The sequence below is a fragment of the Colias philodice genome, chromosome 12 (genome assembly GCF_061535455.1).
Source record: "Colias philodice isolate Cphi_HAF_F1 chromosome 12, ilColPhil1 Martin Lab GWU primary, whole genome shotgun sequence".
Classification (NCBI taxonomy): domain Eukaryota; kingdom Metazoa; phylum Arthropoda; class Insecta; order Lepidoptera; family Pieridae; genus Colias; species Colias philodice.
Window position 1 is genome coordinate 8,679,077 of NC_143097.1, and position 23,816 is coordinate 8,702,892.

The window sequence follows — 23,816 nt, forward strand, 5'->3', positions numbered from 1 at the left end:
ATTGAAATAACATTAAAAAAAGCGCAGCGCGCTACTTTTCGCGTATGACGCTTCGATGCTCCCCGAAAAATAGGTCTTATTATTATTTGATTTTATTTTAATGAGAACAATAATGTCGTTAATAGTTTGACAATGAAAAATGCGCTGCGCTGCGCTTCGCCATATCTGCATCGCCCAAGGTCTTTTATATTATTTAAGTCAAGAGACCTATACGCTAGTCGTGCGTTTATGACTCTTGAATCCTGTAACACTATATTTAAAAAAAAATCGTATCACAATGTTAAATTGCCATACCCCTAAGAAAACAGCTGACCGATTTTATGAAATTTTAAGTGTACTTAAATCATTTCGGTCCTAAAATAAGTCGTAATTTTTTTTACACACATTATTAAGCAGTCCTGGCAGAATTCGGGGTGTTCGTTTATAAATAAAAATATGAATAAATAAAACAAAATTTTTACATAAATATTAAAATATATTTATTACACAGTCAGTCCATCGCATCACATACAATAGTTAAACTAATCCTCACCTAAGGATGATTATGAAGGCTTTCGTGGTATTTATTACATTAATTTTGATTTCATGAGATCACAGACTTACCACAACATTATTTTACAACTATAACAACGTAAATGCAGAATCTTGCACATTAGTAACCTTTTTATTTATAATTAAAATTACAAATAATTACAATAAAATAAATAGTTAACGCCTTAATTAGTATCAAATAATAATGAAATGGTATTTCTCGCAACATAAACTTCAAATCTTTTCATTTTCTTCGTAACTCTTTAGTGATCGTATGTGATGTATGTCGATTGGCAAACTTTTAGATAAAACATCGTTTAAATCGATCTTTGGTAGAATTTCGGCTGTATCTTTCTTAATCTCTAGTCGATCTATGAGATTTTCACAAATCTGCTTATCTTCTGGTTTTAAAGTAGTTTTTTCCGTGCAGTCTACTACTTCACGTTTCTGCCTTAAAAGTAAGTTTTCTGCCTTTTCTTTCATTTCAACTTTATTGTCTACAGCACCATTTAGTTTATTAGGTTCAACATTTGCTTTAACATTTTGATTAGCTTTTTCCTTTATCCTTTCTATGTGTTCTTGTTTAATTTTAGAACTTTCGCTCAAAGCTATCGCCAAAGGAACATTGCCTACAGTTTTTTCTAATCTTGGTTTTGGTTGTATTTGCGCATCTTCACCCTCTTTATAAGATTGAGGTTCATCTGCAGTATGGGTATGTTTCGTTTTATCAACATTATTGTTATTATTTATGTTATCTTTACTTGATTTGTCCAAATTTATTTTATTTTGCTGTCCGTTTGATTGAATACTATCTACAATAGGACTTGCTTTAATCTGAGGTAAATTTTGTGGTATATTTAATTGCGGTTTACTTTCTAATATAGTGTCTTTGCTTTGTTTCTCTGCGTTATTGACATTTAAAACGTTATTGGGTTCATGAATACTATTCTTCTTTTCACCTACGTTTTCGATATTTTTTGTTTCGATCTTTTTCATTAAAATAGGCTCATTTTTCTTTTCACCGACTGATTCTACTTTGGTATTGGGGCCCGGTTTTTCTTTGATGTCTTCAGTTTTCTTTAAGGTTTCTGCCGCTTTTTTGGCTATTTCATTAACAGCTTTATCAACAATTTTGTCTAATGGTTCTAATTTTTTGTCACCATTTATTTGCTCAACGGGCGCATCAGACACGCCTGTTAGACTCTGTATCGCCATATTTGCTATCTTCTGTATACTTTCAACAGCTATCTTTTTCGCTTCAGTGTTGTCTGTTTCTTTTTTATTCTTTTCTATTTCATCTTTTGTCTTTCTCAACACATCCAAAATTTCTTTCTGTTCTTTGATTAGCTCTTTTTGTTCTTGGCCGTGTTGTTTAATAGTTTCCATTAGTTGCTGGTGTTTTATCATATCTATTTTCTCTTGATTTGATTTCATTATATCAAGTTTTTCTTGATTAGTTTGGATCACTTGTATTTTTTCTTGATTTGCTTTTATTTCATCCTTTAGTCTTTCGTCCGTTTTCTTTTTAGTATTTTCACCGTTTGCTAGTTTATTCCCGTTGAATTTCTCCTCAACGTTTTGTGCCTGTTCTTCCGATTCTTTATTTATTTTTTCTTTATCATCTGGTATAATGTCCTTTTTATTTTCTAATATTTCTATTGGAGCAAGTTTCCTTTCATTTGACCGTGATTCAGGTGGAATTGGATTAGGCGGTAATGCAACAGAATCTCCTGCCACGTCATTATTACCATCTTTTTTAGGCTCATTAATGATCGGTTTGAGCTCTGAAAAAAAAAGTCACATTCAGTATAATAGTATAGAAAATTAGAAATATAAAACACAATAAAATTTGACTCACTTTCAGCTTTTTCCATTTTCTCAAAAAAATCTTCAACAATTTTGTCAATTCGTTCTTGAGTGATATATTTATCATCATACTTGTCCCTTGTATTTTCTGCAGCTTGTAAATTCGCGTACGTTCCCAAGACCAAAATAATAAGGCCTAAAACTAAGATGAACTGAAAAATGAAAAAGATATTATATTAGGTGTTTTATGTCAATTATCAAATATACCAAATAAATGTTTTTTTTTTATTTACCTTTGCTAATACTCTTTCATTGGTATTCTTAAAGGTGACATTAATAAAACAAGCGGTTGGGAACACCACACATATTAGAACTCCAATAGTGGACCCTACTAAGCCCAATACCAACTCAATATTAGGCAATAACAGACTTATAAATAGAGATACAGCTATAATAGCAACTGTTATGCATCGGAATGTACTCTCTGGTATAGAATGGTTTATGATGTGGTCGTGATGCGATGGGTGTACCTGAAAAATATGAGCACTGTAGTAAAAACGTTTTGTCGTTTGCGTTTTTGTCGTACACATTTACATTAAAATAAGATCTTTAGCATATTTGAATGTTTTGTTTTTTTAGATTTTTAAGATGCAATTGATAATGTTACATTGTCTTCTTGCTGTTATAAATCTGATTGAATTATGATAATTGTTTATCTTATATGGTATTTTTAATTAATTATATTAAAAAATTTAATATAATTAATTAAAAAAAAAGGGCTATCTATACTTATAATAAATCTGTAGAGAGGCCAATTCTGTACATGAAATATATTTAAAAAAAAACTATGAAGGGGTGATAAGGGATCGCTACTGATGCCAAAAATGCAATCAGTAAAATTTTTGTCTGTCTGTCTGTCTGTCTGTCTGTCTGTCTGTATATTCGTTATAGAAACAAAAACTACACGACGGATTTTAACCAAATTTGGCACAATTATTCTTCATACTCCTGGGCAGGTTATAGTAAAAGAATCATGTAAATCGGTGTAGAAACACCAAAGTTATACATGAAATACGCTATAAGTCATCGCGCGTGAATACAGAATCATGCAGCCATAAGGATTATTTTTGTGTATCAGTTGCCGCGTTCGACGCGCTTCGCGGCGGGAGCTATAAAAAGGCGGCGGGTCTACACCCGTTTCGCGTTGTCATGGCATCACGTGTGAACGGCTGAACCGATTTCGATAATTCTTTTCTATTATATTCCTTGAAGTACGAGGATGGTTTTTATGTAGAGAAAACGTAAATATGTACCACGGGCGAAGCCGGGGCGGACCGCTAGTAGTAAATAAAAGAAGAGCAAGGCGAATCTGGCACGACAGCAGGTTGAGTACAGATAAAACAAAATTCAACAGAGAGGCAAGAAAACTGAAAGATATGCTTCATAATTGGCGAAATAAAACTCTCGAAACACAACTCCAATCGCTGACTGCAAATGCCTCGACGAATTACTCGCTCTGGAAGTTTACAAAAAATTATGATCGTCCACAGAATGCTAAACCACCAATAAAAGGAACGCAAGGCTGGGCGAGGACACCAGAGGAAAAAGCAACCTGCTTTGCCGAACATCTAGAAAATGTTTTCCGTCCCAACAAAGAGACATTCACTGGACACGACGATGAAATCATTAATGCCCTTAAAGAGGATATGCAAATGTCTCTCCCGCCAAAACCAGTAACTACCGCCGAAGTATGGAGGAAGATAAAAGACCTTAAAGATAAAAAAGCGCCTGGTATAGATCTTATAACCAAGGAAATTTTAAAGCAGATGCCCCGTAAGCTTATAGTATTCCTGACCATCCTTTATAATGGAATTATAAGGGTTCAACATTTTCCTAATCTCTGGAAATTATCAAACATTCAGATGATACATAAGCCTGGCAAACCGGCTAATGAGGTATCATCATATAGACCCATTAGCCTATTACCGATACTGTCAAAAGTATTCGAAAAGATTTTGTTATCCAGAATGCTTACTTGCCTCGCAGTGAACAATGCTATTCCAGATCATCAATTTGGTTTCAGACAGGAACATTCCACTATTGAACAGGTCCATAGAGTAGTTGAAAGAGTCCGGAAGTCACTAGAAGAAAAGGAATACTGTTCATCGGTGTTTTTGGATATCCAGCAAGCTTTTGACAAAGTGTGGCACGAAGGTTTGCTATACAAATTAAGGCAAAATCTACCTCACAGCTTTTATCCACTTATAAAATCCTATCTTAGTGAACGTCGCTTTCAAATTCTGGAAAGTGGAAAGACATCAAACATCTACAACATCAGAGCAGGTGTGCCACAAGGTTCAGTGCTTGGACCAGTACTATACACACTTTTTACAGCTGACTTACCGCTTACTGAAAACGTTACTACCGCAACATTCGCTGATGACACAGCAATACTAGCAAGTAGTAAGGATCCGGCAATTGCATCAAAAAATTTACAAAAAGGTCTCAACGCGATCACGGACTGGATGGAGAGGTGGAAAATTAAAGCGAGCCCCTCAAAATCGGTACACGTCACCTTTACGCTTCGAAAAGAAGATTGCCCGCCTGTAAAGCTTAAAGATTCTACACTACCACACACTGACAGAGTCCGCTACCTCGGGCTACACTTGGATCGACGTTTGACCTGGAACCACCACATCAAAGCAAAAAGAGAAGAAATAAACATTCGCTACCGCAGCTTGTACTGGATACTGGGCCGGAAAAGTCGCCTGTCACTGGACAACAAACTACTGATATACAAAAGTGTAATTAAACCTATATGGACATACGGCATTCAACTATGGGGCAGTGCCAGTAATTCATCTATCTCGCTACTGCAACGACAGCAAAATACTATACTGCGAACTCTCAGCAATGCCCCCTGGTTTACTACTAATGCTGAAATTCAAAGCCACACTAACATATGCTCTATAAAAGATGAAATTAACACGCATACAAAATCTTATGTTGCCAGACTAGAGAAACATCCTAACAAACTAGCAAGCCAACTGATAAAAAGGTCCTACCACAAACGTCTTAAAAGAAAAGATGTAATCTAGCTTTATTACTTGAAGAGCAGTTGTCCTCACTGGAGGGCTCGCTCTACATGCCAAAATTTGCCTGACAACACATCCGCTTATAGCGAAAACCGCTGATTGCAGATGAAACAAAAGAGAAAAAAAAAAAAAATATTCACCCCAGCATGTAAGATCTAGACAGCAATAAATATAAATAGATAGAATACTAGAAATATATTTAAATAAATAAATAAATCATTTATTTGCACCATTATATGTTACAAAAATATAATGACCCAGGCTCCTAATATAGTTGTAAACTGTTTTTCAGGAGCCTGTGTTCACACTAATTTACTATCACTGTTACAATGGCGTATATACACGAATTTATGCAGCTTATTAGACATAATTTATTATAATATTATTTGTTACATTTCAAATTATACATTATAATATTGATTATTGTATGTATTACCTATTTAATAATTATGCATGCATTTATTATGTAGGTGTTCCACAAGGTTCAATTCTTGGCTCTATCCTTTTCCCTTGTTTTAAAATGCAATAATAATAATTAATTTGTTTAAAACGTTAATACTTACTTTTCTATACAAGAAGGAATAAAGGCTCGCTCTACACGGGAATATAATGAGCGGAAAACTGAACGCCACCGACATTACAAAACCTAGTTTGATGACGTCACTCGCCATCGTAGGGCTTAAGCTCATTAGAATGTTACCTGGAAAATTAAATTTTCAAGTAAAATATATGAATAATTAATAATTTTATACATAATTAAAGAATACAGTAGCTTTCATTATCAAATAGCTGTTTAAGTAGAGTACAAGAAAATAAGTTTGTTTAGTAAACATAATATGTTTAACCAGCCTATATGATAATTCAAGAGAGAATTTATCACATTAGATCACATTAATATCTATTCTAATATTGTAAAGCTGAAGAGTTTATTTGTTTGTTTGACCGCGCTTATCTCAGGAACTACTGGTCCGATTAAAAAAATTATTTCGGTGTTAAATGGCCCATTTATTGAGGAAGGCTATATATCATCACGCTAAGACCAACAAGAGCGGAGCAACGCGGGTAAAACCGCGGGCCACAGCTATAGTATGATAAATATCATTTTCATCTACAAAATATATCTATGAAACATACAAATTTACCTGAAATCTCCTGCGAGCCAAAAGCTATGTAACCAAAGAGGCCAAGCGTGAAGTACACAGCTGCGCAAATATTGATCGCATTCTTTGTTACCACGTTCATTTTTTCTAGCGACAGTGAAGGCATCGATTCGAATATTTCGAACAGTTGACTGAAAACAAATCTTATATATAAAATTCTCGTGTCACAATGTTAGTCTGCATACTCCTCCGAAAATGGTGGACCGATTCTCATGAAATTTTCTGTGCATATCGGGTAAGTCTGAGAATCGGCCAACATCTATTTTTCATATGTACCACGGGCGAAGCCGGGGCGGACCGCTAGTTTAATATAAGATTATTCTTTTTTTTAAACTAATATATCTACTTACAATAAAAAATAATGGCGGAAACAAATAATTAAAAAAAAATTTGTTTTTTTTTTTTATAGGTCACAAGATGTCATCTAACTTAGAGGTTGTTTGTTTGACTGCGCTAATCTCATGAAATAGGGGTCCGAATTGAAAAATCATTTAAGCGGTAATTAGCCCATTCATTGAAGAATATAAACTATATATAATAATGCTAAGACCAATAGGATCAGAGCAATGCAAGTAAAACCGCGGGGCACAGCTAGTTATACATAAAAAAAACATTCACACAGACAAATAACTTACGTTTGACAAAATAACGCCATGGAGAAAATCGGCACACATTGCAACAAGCCTGAAGGTTTCCACATTTCAATTTTATTATGTGCGTCTGTCGCAAACATCTGTGTCCCCGCTTCTGTTATTACCTAGTTGAGAAATTATTTTAATATGTTAAATATACAAATGTTATTTCGATGATTATATTCAATATTTTAATGATTTAAAACAGAATTAATAATGTGGAAATTTTCTATATATTTAAACTTAATCATGATTATTAGTGCATTTTTTAATTCCTCTGCTTCAATATTTCAAAGTTTTTTTTAGTTTATTATGGTTATAGTTTTTATTTGTATAAACTAATAAACCATTTTATGAAATACACAAATCCCTACCAATATTATAAATGCGAAAGTAACTCTGTCTGTCTGTCTGTCTGTCTGTTAGGCTTTCCCGCTTAAACCTCTCAAACAATTTTGATGAAATTTGGCACAGACAATCTTTAGACCCTGAGAAAGAACATAGGCTACCTTTTATCGCGAAATATGTACCACGGGCGAAGCCGGGGCGGACCGCTATAAAATAAAGATTTAATATTATTGAGCTCTAAAAGTTTAAGTCATAATAAAACTCAAGACAAACTTTAACTGTTATTTGGTTCACTAGGTTTTTAGAATTAATGAAACTTTATTTAGCTTAGTTTTTTCCAATAATAAATTAAATGCATACCTTCATAACAAGACAGAAGTAAAATGCGATAGTAGCCGCACTGACATTGCTCAAGCTATCCACATTTCTTAAGAGACCCAGTGGTAGCACACACACTAATGACACTATCACCATTATAGATGTCCTAAAATAAATAAAATGAATGATCTTTTTATCTTAAATTATAAAAAATATCAAAAATTTTTTGGGAACGTAGGATAAAAATTGATTTTATTAGTCCGGCAAAATAATGAAACAAAAATAGAGGATCTTATGTGCAAATACATGTTAAGTTTAATTTTTTTTATGTACTTTTAAAAAGACTAGACCAAGTTTAATCATGTATTTTGTATATATTCATTTCCTTTCTGGCATCATTTTGCACATAATCAACGATTCCTTTTAGACCAACAATTTTGTATGATTTAAATTTTAAATCAATAATTATCAACTGACAACTCTTAAGTTACTTAGTGTCTAAAATGTTACAAATTCAATACAATTCTTAAATATTATTTCTGTAACCCACCTCAGTATGTCGCTCTGGTTAATATTGAACATTTTGGATATAATCTGTGGTCCAAGATCACCAACTACCACAAAGTATGCTATACATGTGCCCATTAGAAATCCTATTATCCCAACTTCCACTGCCATTTTACCAGGCGAGCCAAATACATGGAACGCTACAAATAAGAAAAGAATGTATTTATAAATAATTATTATCGAACAAAGAACAATAAAAAATTAGACAATTTAATATTTATCTACTAATGCTGTAAATAAATTTATGAATTTGTTTTATCTTTTAACATATTTTTCTAATGATAAGCAAGTAGAGTTAATCTATACATTATTTATTTTTACTTTTCCATGAATAGATAACTAAAAATTGATTACCAATTTTATAATGTATATTTACCATTGTTTAACAAATGTAAAAAAAGTAGAATAATTTGTTCTCTTAAAAAGTTACTTACCAAGGAATTCAAAATTTCTCCTCCTTGTAATTATAGCAGATTTCAAAAGAAAATAACAACATAATCTTGAAACAAGGCCCATACACAATAGGATTAGAGTAGCTAATAATACACCACACTGCAAAAAAAATATATTACTGAAGTTAATACATACATAATTGAATACAAATGAAATCATGCCAAATATAGATACATCCATCGACTGTAACTCTAAAGCACATTTACTGATGCATTCCCTGAATTGAACCCCTCATAGGAAAATTATTAATGAACATATAGAACTTACTTGTTGAAAACAAAACGGCATAGCCAGGATACCGACTCCAATAATACTATTCGCTAACGTGATAGATTGACCCGTAGTACCCATTTTAGTTTAGTTACTGGAAATAAACTAAGTAATTTAAAAGTTTTCCAATTTCCTTTACATATCGACGACAATAAATGTATTGCACAGATGTATTGTTGTGATTTTTTGTTGATGGAGGGAGTAGGGACTATTGCTTCACTCTATTCACAGACTCTATTCAAAATTTATGACGTTACGAGGAAATCTTCAGTCATCACATGTCAAATTGTGTTTTGACACATTTTTCGCCAAACGTCACTTGCACCACAGAGCAAGTAATATTAGACAAGCACAAGGATCAAAGCACAGATGAAAGCCGAACAAACCATAAAATATAAATTTTAAGTAAAATGTTTAGAAGGATTTATTGTTTAATAAGTTTAAATACTAGTCAATAAGAAAAAGTAAAAAAAAAAAAACAAATAATATCCACGTCAATTAAGTTATTGTACAGTGCGACACAAAAGAGATGAAAATAAATGAGGGCGCCACCGTCGCTCATATAGCAACACTGATACTGCGACGCAAGCGATCTTGATACTATAGAATAAAAATCCAAAAATCTATATAATATAATCTAAAATAAATACCGCGATTTAAACCGTTATAATTGTTTCATTGTAGCAATAGTGTAAATTTAAGACAAAAATACATTAGTATTTTAATTGACCTACCTAGGTCAAATTTTACTTATTAATGTATTTGGAATTAGTTATTTTATAAAAATCGGTCAAGTGTTTAGACTGCAGAGGCGCACATAGAATCAAACATACAAACGAACAAGCATACATGCAGCTCAAACACATTACCCTCTTTCTGGGTCCGTCGGGTAGAAAAAAACAAGGCGATTTGAAAACCACATATTTTTATTTTTTTTGTAGATAAATTTTGTACATTAATATAATTCATCAAAATCTAAATATTCTACTCCTTCAAAGGACTGATCATCACTCTGTTTCGAAGTACTGGCAAGAGGGTACTGGGCATCTTCAGTATCTGTAAATATGATACAGTAAATATGATTTTTTTCTTATGTTTTGATTGATTAATAGATAGATAGCTGTATGAAAACAGTTATCACTATACTTTGTAGTAAAATCTAAACTAGGTACTTTATTTGAGGCTGGTTGGATTGGATATAACTTCTTGACTCAAATTGTGCTGGTCGCACTATAAAAACTAGTTTTTGTTTACATACAAATAACCTCAAATTAAATTGCGAAAACGTAATAATCGCCATACATACATACATTAAACACTCGTCACTAATGGAATATTCTATTTTACGTAGTATTGAGCAAAAATAAATGGAATCTCACCGGTATATTCTGCTGTACGTTTGTAAACGTTTTCCAAATCAGTCAATAAATTTCCAGCTTGAAATTCGGACAAACACCGAATAAAAACTTTATACACCACATCACGGACACCGCTACGTTTAACCTTTTTCATGATGTCTCCTTTTTTATTTAAATTTCTTGTTCTAAATAACAATTTTATCTCAATAATTCTCCACTTCACGAAAAAAACAACAAATTTTTATTCAACTTGACAGCTACATTGCCAATTCAGGGTTGCCAGGTAATGAAAAACGAATTAGTTCCAAAATAATTAATTTCATCTCTTTTATGTCGTACTATAAGTAGCGATATTATATTATATACTGTAGGTAGCATTCATAACTAAATACCACTAATAATGTGTATTAATAATATTGCATTATTTACTTTAAAAATTCAAGTGGGGAAATGATTTATGAGTACATAGTAAGTTTTCATTCACGCCGACTAGAGTTCGTGATCGTGTATAAGATGCCTAACCTCGGCGAATGACACTGTCTACCTCACTGGAATCAGTCACTGTCTTGTATTGACTAGATTGTCATAATAATAATATTTTACCTACCTTAGTTTACTACAAATTAAAATAATTATAACAAAAGCCGTAATGGTAAAAGCGTTATAATAATTTTTATAACAAGTATTCTAAAAAAATAGACCATTCATCATTATGTCACAGTTAAAATTGACTAAAGAAGAAACACTCAAGTTGGTGGAGTTATACAAAATAAATGATTGTTTGTGGAATGTTAAAAACAAATACTATAGAAATAAAGAAGCACGTATAAATGCATTACAAAATATTGTGGATGAAATGCAATTGACTGGATTTAATATTAAAGATGTACAAACCAAAATAAAATGTTTAAGATCAACTTATTATTTAGAACTTGATAAAATTGAGAAAAGTGAAAGACTGAATGACGAAGAAAATGTTTATGTGCCCAAAATCGAATGGTTTAATGAGATGCATTCTTTTATTTACGATGTAACCCTGAAAAGGAAAGTGCATGTAAGTTTGTTTTCATAATACAAGCGCAGTCCAGCGGCTTGAAACTAATTCCAGTATACTGGAATAATAGTGAATCCAGCAAAGTAAACTACCGCCTAATTTTATGCTTATTTTATGTGGTTCAGTTTAATTACCTGTAAATTTTTCATTAACTGTCCTGTAAATTTCAAATTTATACAAATGTATTTAAATTTTCATTTTAATGTGGAATAAAAAAAGATTTGAAATTAATTTAACCCTCAATTTTTTTTTTTAATAAACTGACAACCTGAATTTACTTAGTTCATAACATTTTATTAACGCATCTAAAATTTTCTTTTAATTCACAGGACTTTGAAAAGCTCTCACCTTCCACTCAGAAAAAAAATCGTAAAAAGAATACAGCAACTCCAATAAAAATGAAAATAGAAAAAGATTCAAGTGCAATTAAAGAAGAGGACGACGAATTTGATTCATTTGGCAAAATGGCGGCAAAATCTTTACGGAAACTGTCGCATCCACAACAATCAATTGCTCTCAAACTTATGTCCGATGTTTTGTACCATGCGAAAATGGAGCGCTTAAATGAAACTAGTACAGTCATATGCAAAGTGCCACGAAAAGTTGTTTCGATTGTCGCAGATGCATCTATTTCAGGCATTCTTCCGAGCCAAAACGGATGAAAGAAAAACTTGAGAATTTTGTTACTAACTACCAATGCATTGCTACCAAATTAATACATGCAATGTACAATAAAACAAGTTGTATTACATACATCAAATAAATTTATTTCTTAAAATTATTTCTACTTACATCGTCTTTGGCAATTAAAGCCAGTATTCCACATTTATAAAACTGGCAAAATGTATTGTTTTACCCAACGTTTTACCTAACAAATAAATAACAATCTTAAATATTTTCTTTCCTATTGCCACTTTGGTAGGTTTATTTTTTCTTTGGCTACAAAAATTTGTATATAACTGGCAAGAATTGATACAATACATGCAAACAAACCCTAACCATAATATTTAAATCTAATAAAATTACAAATTACCTTATAAATTATGACATAGGTATATACAAACACAAATTAACAAAAATGAACTAGTTAGAGATGTTAAAATTTTCAAGCATATAGCATTTATTTTTAAAAGGGATGACGGGTTTAAAAGGGATCAAATACGGTTAAAATTTTATAAAATGTTTGTTGGATCGAGAGCCTTATATTTTACATCAATTAATAATTTACTTATTGCGAAAAAAAACGTATTGTTACACATATATTATTATAATATCAATTATCAATCTAGAATTCGCCTACATACAGACAAATTTCAGCAAACGCATAGGTACATAATCTTATATATAAAATTCTCGTGTCACAATGTTAGTCTGCATACTCCTCCGAAACGGGTGGACCGATTCTCATGAAATTTTCTGTGCATATCGGGTAAGTCTGAGAATCGGCCAACATCTATTTTTCATATGTACCACGGGCGAAGCCGGGGCGGGCCGCTAGTGTATTTATAAATCATTTATTCGCTGCTAAAATTACCAATATTTGGTATCAATAAGTCTACGCTGGTTATCAAAGCACACTCACGCAATTTATCAATTACATAGTACAATAAAATAAATGTTTGATATGTGTAAACGTTTATCAGTAAATATAAAATTGTTAAAATGCTTTTATTTACGTAATTTTTTTTAAATATTAGTGTACCTGTACTATTTGTTATTTAACCACAAGTAAAACACTGGTACAAATAGCGCCAAATATTTTAAAAGGTAATACGGTCACTAAAACAATATTTTCTAGCATGTCCATAAATTATTACGTCACAACTAGATACATATATACATTTAAAAAAGCTACCATTTGGTAGATACCAATAATTATACTACGTACATTTTGTTATAATTATGTACTTATATTATTCCATATGTACGCAAAGATTTAAAATTTGTATTGTTTTAGTTGTAAAAGGAATATTGCTTCATAGTTATTAGGAAATATTTTTACATTACCCAATAACGTAATTAAAGGATAGACAGGTTTAATACACAAATAGGTAATATTGTGGCAACAGCCTACAAATGTCAGGCAATTGCCTGAGCTTGGTACCTACATATTTCCTTTCCATTCAGGCGTGTAAAAGGTCTAAACAGCTAAACATATTCTATCAGTGCCGTCTTTAAGGCAGGGCCCGCAGGGCCCTGGCCCGAGGCCCCGAGGTAGGCAGGGGCCCCACAATTCTGAAAATTTTCGATATACAACAACAAATTTTATAACATAATAAGAAAAATATCAAATCACACACTTGGTAAAATAGAAACAAGATTTTAGGGTATTAGTTTTTTAGATTCAAAAAAATTATTTATTGAACTCTCATATGTGGGGTGTTAAAGAGACGGGGTTACGATTTAGCCTATTGCGTTATTGTAAACTGAAAAATGATAAAGTTAAAATTTAAGGATTTTCCATCCCTTACATAGGCCCCAGCCAGTACCTTGGCCCATAGCCTCGTTGATCCTAAAGACGGCACTGTATTCTATAGATATTACCTATACGAAAAATATTTTTTATTCTACCAATGCGAAAATATGAAACATTATATTATATTGTTAAAACTCTTACATTTCATAGACAGCTATCGTAAATATATTATGTTAAATTTAAAAATAGGCGTAATTAATTAAATCCAAAATTATTTGTATTGTGTATTAACAGCCGTCGTTGTCGCTATAAGAAATTGAATATTGGCCCGGTTTGAGAAAATAGTCACAAACTTGTTTTTAATTTTATTATTATATGCATGGACGTATAAAAAAAGACGGACGGTATATCGCCTAAACATTGAGTGAAGCCTAGTAATGGCGGCGAAACATCCATGTGTGTGTGCCATGTTGCCATGGCAACAGCTGTGTTGATGACAATGGCGGCTGTATTTTTTTCTATTAATTTTGCCGTAATAATTTTGTCATTAAAACATAAAAGAAATAACTTGCTTCCCTGTGGAATGTAATCCCTTGTGTTTTGTTATTTAAAATTGTACTGTTGCGACACCATTTAACCACGCAAGACGGCATTTTAAATATTTTTTGTGAAACAGTGACGCAGTTAATCAGTCGGTAGTTCACGACGTAATGGCGGCCGACTAGCTTACTATGGTGAGAGTGTGTGCGTGTTTATTGTCTTTACACGATCGCTAGCTTACTATGGTGGCTTCACGTTGTTTGTTCGTAATACGGCGTCCGTCTTTTTTTATACGTCCATGATTATATGATTAAAATATTGCTTTATGAAAAAATTTAAATCCCTTTCTCCTACATACTTCCTAAATAATAAGTAAATAGCCTATCTATTTTTTTAAACACACCATAATGTTACTTATGGATGATTATGTATGTGGAATTACCAAATCTATTGCTTACACGTTGTACATTTATGATTTATCAAACTTGCTGTTTGTAAGTATGTAATTATTCACTTACATTTATGTAACGTAATAGCAAACATCTAGCTTATCTATACTAATATTATAAAGATGAAAGGTTTGTATGTATGTATGGTTTTCACGCATAAACTACTGGACCGATTTTGATGAAATTTGGCACAGATAATCTTTAGACCCAGAGAAAGAACATAGGCTACCTTTTATTGCGAAATATGTACCACGGGCGAAGCCGGGGCGGACCGCTAGTAAAATATAAGTAAACTAATAACCATTGACCATATCTTTTTTTTTCATAAATACCACAATTATTCCAGTAGTTACATATTTAATATTATTTTATGGAATTAAATCATTTTGTGTGATAACACAGAGAGTAACAAAATTTCAAAATAATTTGGAAAATCCAAAAGTGCACGCCTCATAATTTTTTTTTAATAAATATTTATTAATTATTATTTTTGTTTATTTAATAACAATTAAACCACATCGAATCAGACCCTGAAAAATGAAAGGGTTCTATTCCTGAGCATACTCAAGCGTAAGAGAAAAAAAAAGACTCGATTAGTAAAGTATTTCGGTCGCTATCGTGTTAACAAGAAAAAGGATCCGCACATACAGACACACGGACGTCCAAGACAGAACTTTTTTAAACTGTTTTTTAACTAGTTTAAATAACGAAAATGACATCAAAAATATCATGAACGTTAAAAATAGTGTTTTTTCTTAATATGTGTGTGTATGTATTATCTTACAAGTGCAATGTATGATACATAAAGACATTTTAAGTTTGAAAAATCAGATGTTTTGCGCGAAGTGACAGTAGTACCCACCTCAACGCTTCGCTTATGAGGCGTGCAACAGTTGAGAACCCATTATTACATCATTTAAAAATTTCAATCTTATATATATCTTATATATATTCACTATTCCTACACATATACAAAGACAAATAATGGCACTGGATTAAAAATAACAACATAACAATAAATTTTAAAATGTGTCAATATATAATAAGTGGCATGAAAATTTAAATTACTTATATTATTTTAAAAACAATAAACTCAATATATAATAATTTAAATGGCACATAAATAATTGAAACACTATATTATTGGGTTACAAATAAAATTAAAAGATGCATTGTTACTATAATATGTATACTATACCTAAACTTTGGTTAAAGTTATTATTATAAAACTTTTTAATTCTGAACCTTGAAATGGTGTTGGTTAGATCTTTAAACATTCTGAATTCTGATAATATTAAACAATCATTAATATATATTTTATGTATTGTATAAAAATGTTACAATCCTAATCTTTTAAGAATTTATATGAAAATAATATTTGTTGATAAATAATTACCTTATTGATACATAAATTCCATTATATTAGTGATGCTGAGTAATAAATTATGTTAAATACTTAACTTATCCGAAACATTACTTGATACCCAATAGGCATTCCTTTTCTTTTAACCGCGCTTTTTCTCATCAGTCAACAGTTCTAAAATTTGCTCTGTAGTTTTTTTTTCCTTCTTTAGTTTTTCCATTTGTTCTTTGGGCACAGTTCCTTCAAGTAGTATTTCAATGTTAGTGTTGAGACGATTAAAAGGCGTTAAAGCCAAATCTTTGCACGGTTTATGGCCCATAGCTTCAAGTGACTCCACAAGCAATTCATCAATCAAACGTTTGTTGAAACCTGTTATAGAATGATCTATTACTATTTTATATACATATTTACAGACGTAGAAGTAGTAATTATTAAGTAGTTTTTTTGCTTTCAAAGCACCCACATTACACCAACATAATTTTTAAAACTGTTTTACCGACAGCTTAGGCCCTATACACTTATTCCAGAAATGATTCTGAAACCACCACCAAATTTGCAGAGAAAACATCTAAAAATAGGCAAGCCTTGTCATCATGTCACATTTTATTACCCTTCACCTTCCAGCACCGAAATAATTAACCACATGGTAAACAAACGTAACTCACATTACCCATTTCATTTGGGGTTTCGGCTGCATCCGGGCTCAAGAATTATGTTGTATAAGATAAATCTGTGTAATTCAAGCCATGTAATGTAGTGCTGACTCACTCAAACTCAACCTAAGCACACATCAACACAAAAACACTCACACAATCGCAACCCATCACGAATTTGTGGTACCTATATACTTTTGTGTATATTTAAATGACTGCAATGTATTGTATATGTTGTGCATATAGATTGTTACAATACAATAAATAATGTAATATTTCAATTTAATGAATGCTTTTAATGGTATTCACCCACTGACTGTTTAAAATAAATGTTTATTACTGATATTTGAAGTTTACCTTCAAATTTTAAAAACAATGGAAATTTATATGAAAATGTATTCTATGATTCCTGTTATTTGCGCACACACAGGAAGCAGTTTTCACACTAACTCAAAAGACAAATAGTGCAATCCATTTTGTTTAATAAATAAAAAATTGAAAATGTACGCACCTAGATATTTCAGTTTTTCTTTTGTCGCTATCATTGTTAGAAGAAGAGCTAGTAGAAACCTCATGCGCGTCAGCCTAGTGGCAGACTCCTCGTCTGGATCCCCTTTCTGTGATGACTTAGAAGCTTTTCGATTTGCATTGCAACTTTTTGTATGTTCTGATAAATCAGCCTTCAACTTAAAGAATTGTTTACATTTTTGGCATCGATAAGGGTTTTCTTTGCCATGAATGTTTCGCATGTGTGCCTTCATGTGTGGGAGTTGTGAGAAATTTATTGGACACATGGCACAAGTGAACGGTTTTTCACCTGTGTGCCGACGTATATGTAACATCAAGGCATTTGAGTGTGTAAATGGCCTCTTACAAATTCTACAAGTGTAAGGACGGGATCCACTGTGTGACCGACGATGTACAGTTAATTGTGTTGACTGAGTAAAACGTTGTCCACATTCAGGGCATACGTGAGGGCGATTCTTTTCATGTGTGCGCATATGTTCAGCTAAATGACCCTTCAAATATTTTTTACATATTTTACATTGTATCCTGTGTCCCGAATGACAAATTTGGACATGACGTTTCATCGAGTTCATTCTCAGAAACTCCTTACCACAATGCTGACACATGAAATCTTTCACTTTCAAATGTACTCTATAATGGCTGGTGAGCCGGTTCCTACAGTCAAATCCCATCTCACAAACAATGCACAAATATTTTCCATCGACCAAATGCTGTTTCTCATGTTCAATGAGTTCATGTTGTTCATAATATTTTTCCTTGCAATATATACACTTAAACATTTTTTCATTACGGCTATGACAAGCCAAGTGGTGTTTTAAATTTGCCTTTAGTAAAAATGCTTTATCACATATATTGCACATATAATGTATGTTCCAGTTTGGATGTTGTCTCTTAGAATGGGCTGACAAGTATATAAGATTACTGAAGTATTTGTTGCATTGAGAACAAGCGTATGATGTCAACTTATCATGAATGGATAAATGTCTTTTTATTGCTGGTTTGGTTCTAAATATTTTATTGCAATAATCACATTGGAAAATCTTTGGTGGTGGAGGAGTTGGTGTTTCATTATTGAGATCCTTCCCAGACTCGATGTTAGTTTTTGTGATTTCAGTATTATCGCACTGGCTTTTATTTTGATTTGGGGATTTATCTATTTGGCTATCTGTTTTTGAACCAGAATTTGCAACAGTTCTTTTTTTAGCACTTTTTCTTACTTTTTCATCTTTATTGTTGTTTTTTAGCCTTGTATTCTTGTGTACTTCCTTTTTTGGTGATAAGTCACTGTCTTTAATCTGAAGTTCAGTCTTTAAAAGCTCATTAAAGAGCTTTATGTCTATCTTTGTTTTTTGTTTGATGCGGCCACTATTAGTCAACAATTTTTTAAGGTTTGGCTTTTTATATTCATTGGATTTATTCTCTTCCTGGTTTGTATTCAATTTACATATAGTTACCTTCTTCTCTGGCTTTTTCTTTAATTTCCCTCTTCGTTGTCTTTGTACAACATCTGTTCCTGTCACATTTTGTACATTTGTTAAAGATTTTCTGGGCCTGCCAACTTTCCCCTTTGTGTTAATCTTTGTAGATGCGGCTTTAGTCGTATTAACTCTACTCTTAACATTAGCCATTATGAGAAACTAGCGTGTGTTATCACCCATTAGTAATTACATTATTTACGTTACCTGATAAAATGTGATAAGAATGCAGTAGCAAGCGAGAAACCCACCACCAGCGAAGAGAGTATAGCTTAAATTAGTATGTACACGTCTTTGTTGAAACGATATTGAAACTAGATGTGCTCGCTGCGTACTTACATGCACTATTTTAGTTACTTCATAATCACCTCTAACTAAACCAATCGGTTACGTGCATAGATAACGATGTTCTGATGTGTGAAGGACAAAACTTTAGCCTTTTGTCTTAAATGTATGCAGCGATTACCTTATTTCATCTTCTTGCATTTATCAATTGTTTAAAACCGCCTTGATATACATTTTAAACCTTGAGTTGTATTACGTCAATAAAACACGAACTAATCATGAGAATATACACACTGTAATAAATTAAATGCTTATTTATTTATTGATATAACTCACTTTTGTATTGCATTTGTACAAGTTAAATAAATACTGTTTATTACAAAGGCAAGCAACAACCACAAAATGTAATCGAAATGTCACTGAGCGATGAATACGAAATGAAGACATAAATCGATTGTCGAATACGAGTTATCGAGTGACGCGATTGTCGATATTAAAATGATAAAGCAAATTTAACACAACAATAGGTAAATAATTTATCACCGTATTTATTTATAACAACTAGTAACATAGATATTTATGAAATTTATAAGTCAAAACATTTCAATTTAAAAGTTAGTACAGCGTAGAGGGCACGATAAAAAATATATTCTGCGCATAATCGCAAATTTAATTGAACCATGATGTAACCAATCGCAAATTCCATTTTGTACTACGCTTTATTGTGATTGGCGAAAATTAAGGCAATATTTTAATGAAATAGCGATATATAGGTTCTCAATAAAAAGCCATAAATTAGGACAAAAGTATTGATTTTGAACTCTACCACGCCTTCACCTACCGGAATCCGCAGTCTATTTATAAAGTCGTTAGTCGTTACCGTACCGTAATGATGCTTACAAGAAAGTACAAATCGATGACTCAAATCGTTTCCCTGTGAAAACTTATACATATTTTAAATTCTGGAATGGACAAATTCCCTACAAGCGTTTGTTAAATTGTCATATTTCATATACCGGCAATATTTTATTGAATCGTAAAAAGTAATAAATGTTTTCAATTATTAAAATAATATTTAAAAATGTAAATAATGTAGTAAGTACATAAGTGTTACTAAAACTAGTTTTTGCAAAAAATGGGCGTTGATGTCTTTAGCTCACAGTTCAGTTTAAGTACTATTAAAAAGACATCAACGATATTCGGCAAATTGCGGAAACATACAATCAAAACTTCGTCATTTAACTTTTTTATTTATTCATTTTCATGTGGATATGTTACCTACCTATATAGGTACTTATTAATTAGTATAATCTTTAATTACCTGAACAGATTAGTTAATCTTTACCTATAAATATAAGAGGAAATCGTAACAGTCAAACCACTAATATAACTCAAGGATACGAAGACCGAAGTACGAACGGATATAAATATTCATAAGTTAGATTTTAATTATTTAACTCACTGTCCACTGCTAAAACTAAAAAAAGCAAAAAAATATTCCAACTCGGATGGAAACGGTTATTCATTACAGGCCTATAGGCCATATATATATTATATCAGCAGGCTAAGACCAAGAAGAGCCGTGCAATGCGGATAAAACCGCGAGGCACAGCTCACATATAAGTGGTACAAGATTTCATGAATGTCCTTATTACGTAAAGTCAGCGAGTACCATCTATTAACACGGTCTAGGAAGAATAATGTAATTTCATGGTGTTGTTTACATAGTTGGCTGCAGATCTTTCAATTTGAAAAACTCATGGGTTTATGACAATGCTTTCAAACAATATCACTGCTCGATTAATATAACATGAGGCCATTAAAAATACCATTATTTTGCTCATACAAGTCTTGCTAAACTAAATTTTACAACCGAAGTACCTACGTAAGAACATTTAATAATCTTATAAAGAAGACAGCACTGCCTACTTGTGTCCAATGTCTTTATCGTTATTGGTATTGACAATTTTTACTGAAAAATTCAACAGTCTGTAGATAGTCATTGTAGCTAACCATCTGTTGCCCCGTGCCCGTCCGACTAGGCGTTCTTCCGGCCTCCTCAACTCAAGCGACAGCCCAAGCCGAGGTTCGTGATCCCCGTCAAGGGGGGACCCCCTTGCGTATGTCGCTACCAGGGTGAACCTTCAGTTCACCCATGTGGTCGCGTTAAGATAATATAGAAGTCATGCTGGCTAAAATCGAGAGACACGTCACCCAAAAAAAATACCATCTGTATATAGGTAGGGTTTTATTATAGCAAATTGCCTGGCCACACTTAAGAGCCAGTCGTGTCTGCTATTTTGATGCTTTCCCCATTGTGAGCGAACAATAGCGGACTGCACGGACGGGCCTGCGTAGGTGCTTGCGCAATTTTAACGACACTGTTTCATTTCCTCGTGATCATTTGATTGAGGATGTTAGTGCATACGGTTTATCCCCATTTAACTGTATAACATAAACGAGATGTCTTATACCTCGTATTACCACAGATACTATAAAACTATATCTATATATTATGTACTGTATCTACTACTACTATGTACCTACTATCTATCTAACTACCTATCTATAAGACAAAGTTTTTTAAAATAGTTGACTACCTTATACCTACTTGTCTCAATTGGCAATTTCAAATTACAAGGTTTTGAATTCAATCGTGTCAAAGAAATATAAAACAAATAAAATGAACAATGAACAAAACACAATTGTTCTCTAGGATCACGATCGCACTTATCTAGAAAATCGCTGAACCACTTCAGATGCGGTTTTCTTTTCAATAGATATCTAATAAATTCTACTTGAACGAAGTCGCTGGTAACTACTAGAATAAACTAAAATACTTTTAGCTCACATAAAACTAATTTATTAAAAATAAATGATGTAGGTACCCAATTCTAAGGTTATTACCGTATGTTTAATGTTTTTTTATTTTACATTGTATCTATAGGACAATGTGATTTGGTAATGTTTAAACTGTTTTGCAATGGTTACCATACATTTTATTGTAATATTTTTATTATGTAGATAGCATCTGTTTGTTACGTTATTACGAAATTTTTGTACGACATCATCGTGGAACATTGTAGACAAGCTGATGTTTCGTTTGAAAAGTTATAATTTTAAGTGGTGGTCATATCAAGATTATAAAGTCCTTAGATAGGTTAAATATTATATTAGGTATACGGATTATACTTGTTTTGCTCGTCGTTTTGGTACTCAATGTATGACGGACGTTTATAGTAGACCAACGAGCATACAATCAATTTGGTTATATGCTCGATGTAGACGATACAATTCGTAGATCCCGAGAGGGCGGAGTCTAAATTAAGTTATGTTCTAGATCTAGACATCAACGGGATACTAAGCACTAGCTAACGTGTTGAAATTTAGTAGGTACCTACTAACTAACCAGGTACCCTGGTAGGTATTCATTTGATATTTTGTACAAAATTATTTTCATGAGTTAGAACTTTTATGTTTTTTATATTAAATACCTAAGTAGTTAGTTACATGCCATTTATAATTTTGTTTCTTTCAAATTACAAGAAAGTAGAAACATTGCTCAAACGCGTATTTCCATTCTATACATAGCCAGAACGCAACCATAGGAAACTGCTCGTGTATATTTTGTAATTCTGTTTTTAAATTTGTGATTATAATATATACACGAATTTTGCGTCCTGATCGTGTACATACTTTGTACCACGGATGCTTGCGTCCTCAAACATTACATCTCAATTAAGCATAATCATACTATTTAAAACTCAACCTAATCGTGTAATTACCTACAGATAGATTTATGTATAAAACAAACGTTATAGTAATAAGACTGAGGGGCGATAACATCTTAACTTTCATATTTAATATATCAAACTATCTACAATTATAATCTACATTCTACACGATATCAAAGAACATACACGAAGATAAGACGATAGGCCTTTGTAAACTCATAGAGAACGTTGAACTAAGATGTATCCATACAAACGAAATTTTACGCATCGACCCAATTTTTCTTCATAATAACGTCACAGTCTAGATATAGCGGATGAGGTTGTCGTCGAGATGTCGCCTTGCACGGTTTGTTTGATTTGAAAAGTACTTAATACTAAGAAAACCTGTTACCAAATCTGCAACACTTATTACAAACTTGTTTAATTCGACATAGGTATTTTATGATGGGCCATGCCCATGTGGTATTTTCGGTGGATTGACCACTGCGCCACAATAAATTGCACGAATGAAAAGATTTAATTTGATCCTGAGACTTTACCTACACCAGGATTTTCACACTTTGTTTTTTTAATGAGCTGATTTTAAAGTCTGTGAAAAATGAAAATGTATCCGCGATACGTAGCCTTATCTAAACAAGGGACACTTTTCCGTTAGGTAAATAAGGCGGTACAATAAGTCAATTTATGATCCCCATCTATTAGGTGCTACAACACAAAATGTGCGTAGGTTTCCCACACGATGATTTAGACATTTAGTTAGGCACTCAAAAGGGAAATCTTA

The 23,816-nt window shown here is 32.4% G+C and overlaps 3 protein-coding genes across 7 annotated transcripts; 1 reads left to right on the top strand and 2 right to left on the bottom strand.

Moving 5' to 3' along the window:
* Positions 1-456: 456 nt before the first annotated feature.
* Positions 457-9,385, bottom strand: LOC149484201 (uncharacterized). The gene is made up of 10 exons (XM_089701790.1): positions 9,178-9,385; positions 8,892-9,009; positions 8,441-8,597; positions 7,933-8,056; positions 7,228-7,349; positions 6,575-6,723; positions 5,996-6,132; positions 2,631-2,867; positions 2,390-2,549; positions 457-2,315 (listed from the first exon to the last, which is right to left on the bottom strand). The coding sequence occupies exons 1-10, from the start codon at positions 9,259-9,261 to the stop codon at positions 766-768; spliced, it is 2,838 nt and encodes a 945-aa protein (XP_089557916.1). The 5' UTR covers positions 9,262-9,385; the 3' UTR covers positions 457-765.
* A 1,701-nt stretch (positions 9,386-11,086) lies between these two features.
* On the top strand, positions 11,087-12,453 carry LOC149484202 (uncharacterized). Its single transcript, XM_089701858.1, has 2 exons — positions 11,087-11,592; positions 11,922-12,453. Exons 1-2 carry the CDS (start codon positions 11,251-11,253, stop codon positions 12,252-12,254), a joined length of 675 nt encoding a protein of 224 aa, XP_089557984.1. The 5' UTR covers positions 11,087-11,250; the 3' UTR covers positions 12,255-12,453.
* A 3,864-nt stretch (positions 12,454-16,317) lies between these two features.
* LOC149484203 (uncharacterized) lies at positions 16,318-19,912 on the bottom strand. Of its 5 annotated transcripts, none has more exons than XM_089701804.1 (3): positions 19,845-19,912; positions 17,525-19,594; positions 16,318-16,729 (listed from the first exon to the last, which is right to left on the bottom strand). In XM_089701804.1, exons 2-3 carry the CDS (start codon positions 19,167-19,169, stop codon positions 16,503-16,505), a joined length of 1,872 nt encoding a protein of 623 aa, XP_089557930.1. In that variant the 5' UTR covers positions 19,170-19,594; positions 19,845-19,912; the 3' UTR covers positions 16,318-16,502. The 5 variants fall into 5 exon arrangements, 4 of the variants coding, with proteins under 4 accessions (XP_089557930.1, XP_089557929.1, XP_089557928.1 ...); XM_089701803.1 differs by having other exon boundaries at positions 19,672-19,906; XM_089701802.1 differs by having other exon boundaries at positions 17,525-19,906.
* Between the last annotated feature and the right edge of the window lie 3,904 nt (positions 19,913-23,816).

Bases quoted from the DNA above. Each gene is read 5' to 3' on its own strand.
- LOC149484201 (XM_089701790.1), bottom strand. From the start codon at position 9,261: ATGGGTACTACGGGTCAATCTATCACGTTAGCGAATAGTATTATTGGA. The intron at 9,010-9,177 runs GTAAGTTCTATA...TTTTTTTTGCAG, and splicing joins TGCCGTTTTGTTTTCAACAA to TGTGGTGTATTATTAGCTAC. The intron at 2,868-5,995 runs GTAAGTATTAAC...CATATTTTTCAG, and splicing joins ATTCCTTCTTGTATAGAAAA to GTACACCCATCGCATCACGA.
- LOC149484203 (XM_089701804.1), bottom strand. From the start codon at position 19,169: ATGGCTAATGTTAAGAGTAGAGTTAATACGACTAAAGCCGCATCTACA. The intron at 16,730-17,524 runs GTGCGTACATTT...ATTCTATAACAG, and splicing joins AGAAAAACTGAAATATCTAG to GTTTCAACAAACGTTTGATT.
- LOC149484202 (XM_089701858.1), top strand. From the start codon at position 11,251: ATGTCACAGTTAAAATTGACTAAAGAAGAAACACTCAAGTTGGTGGAG. The intron at 11,593-11,921 runs GTAAGTTTGTTT...TTTAATTCACAG, and splicing joins CCCTGAAAAGGAAAGTGCAT to GACTTTGAAAAGCTCTCACC.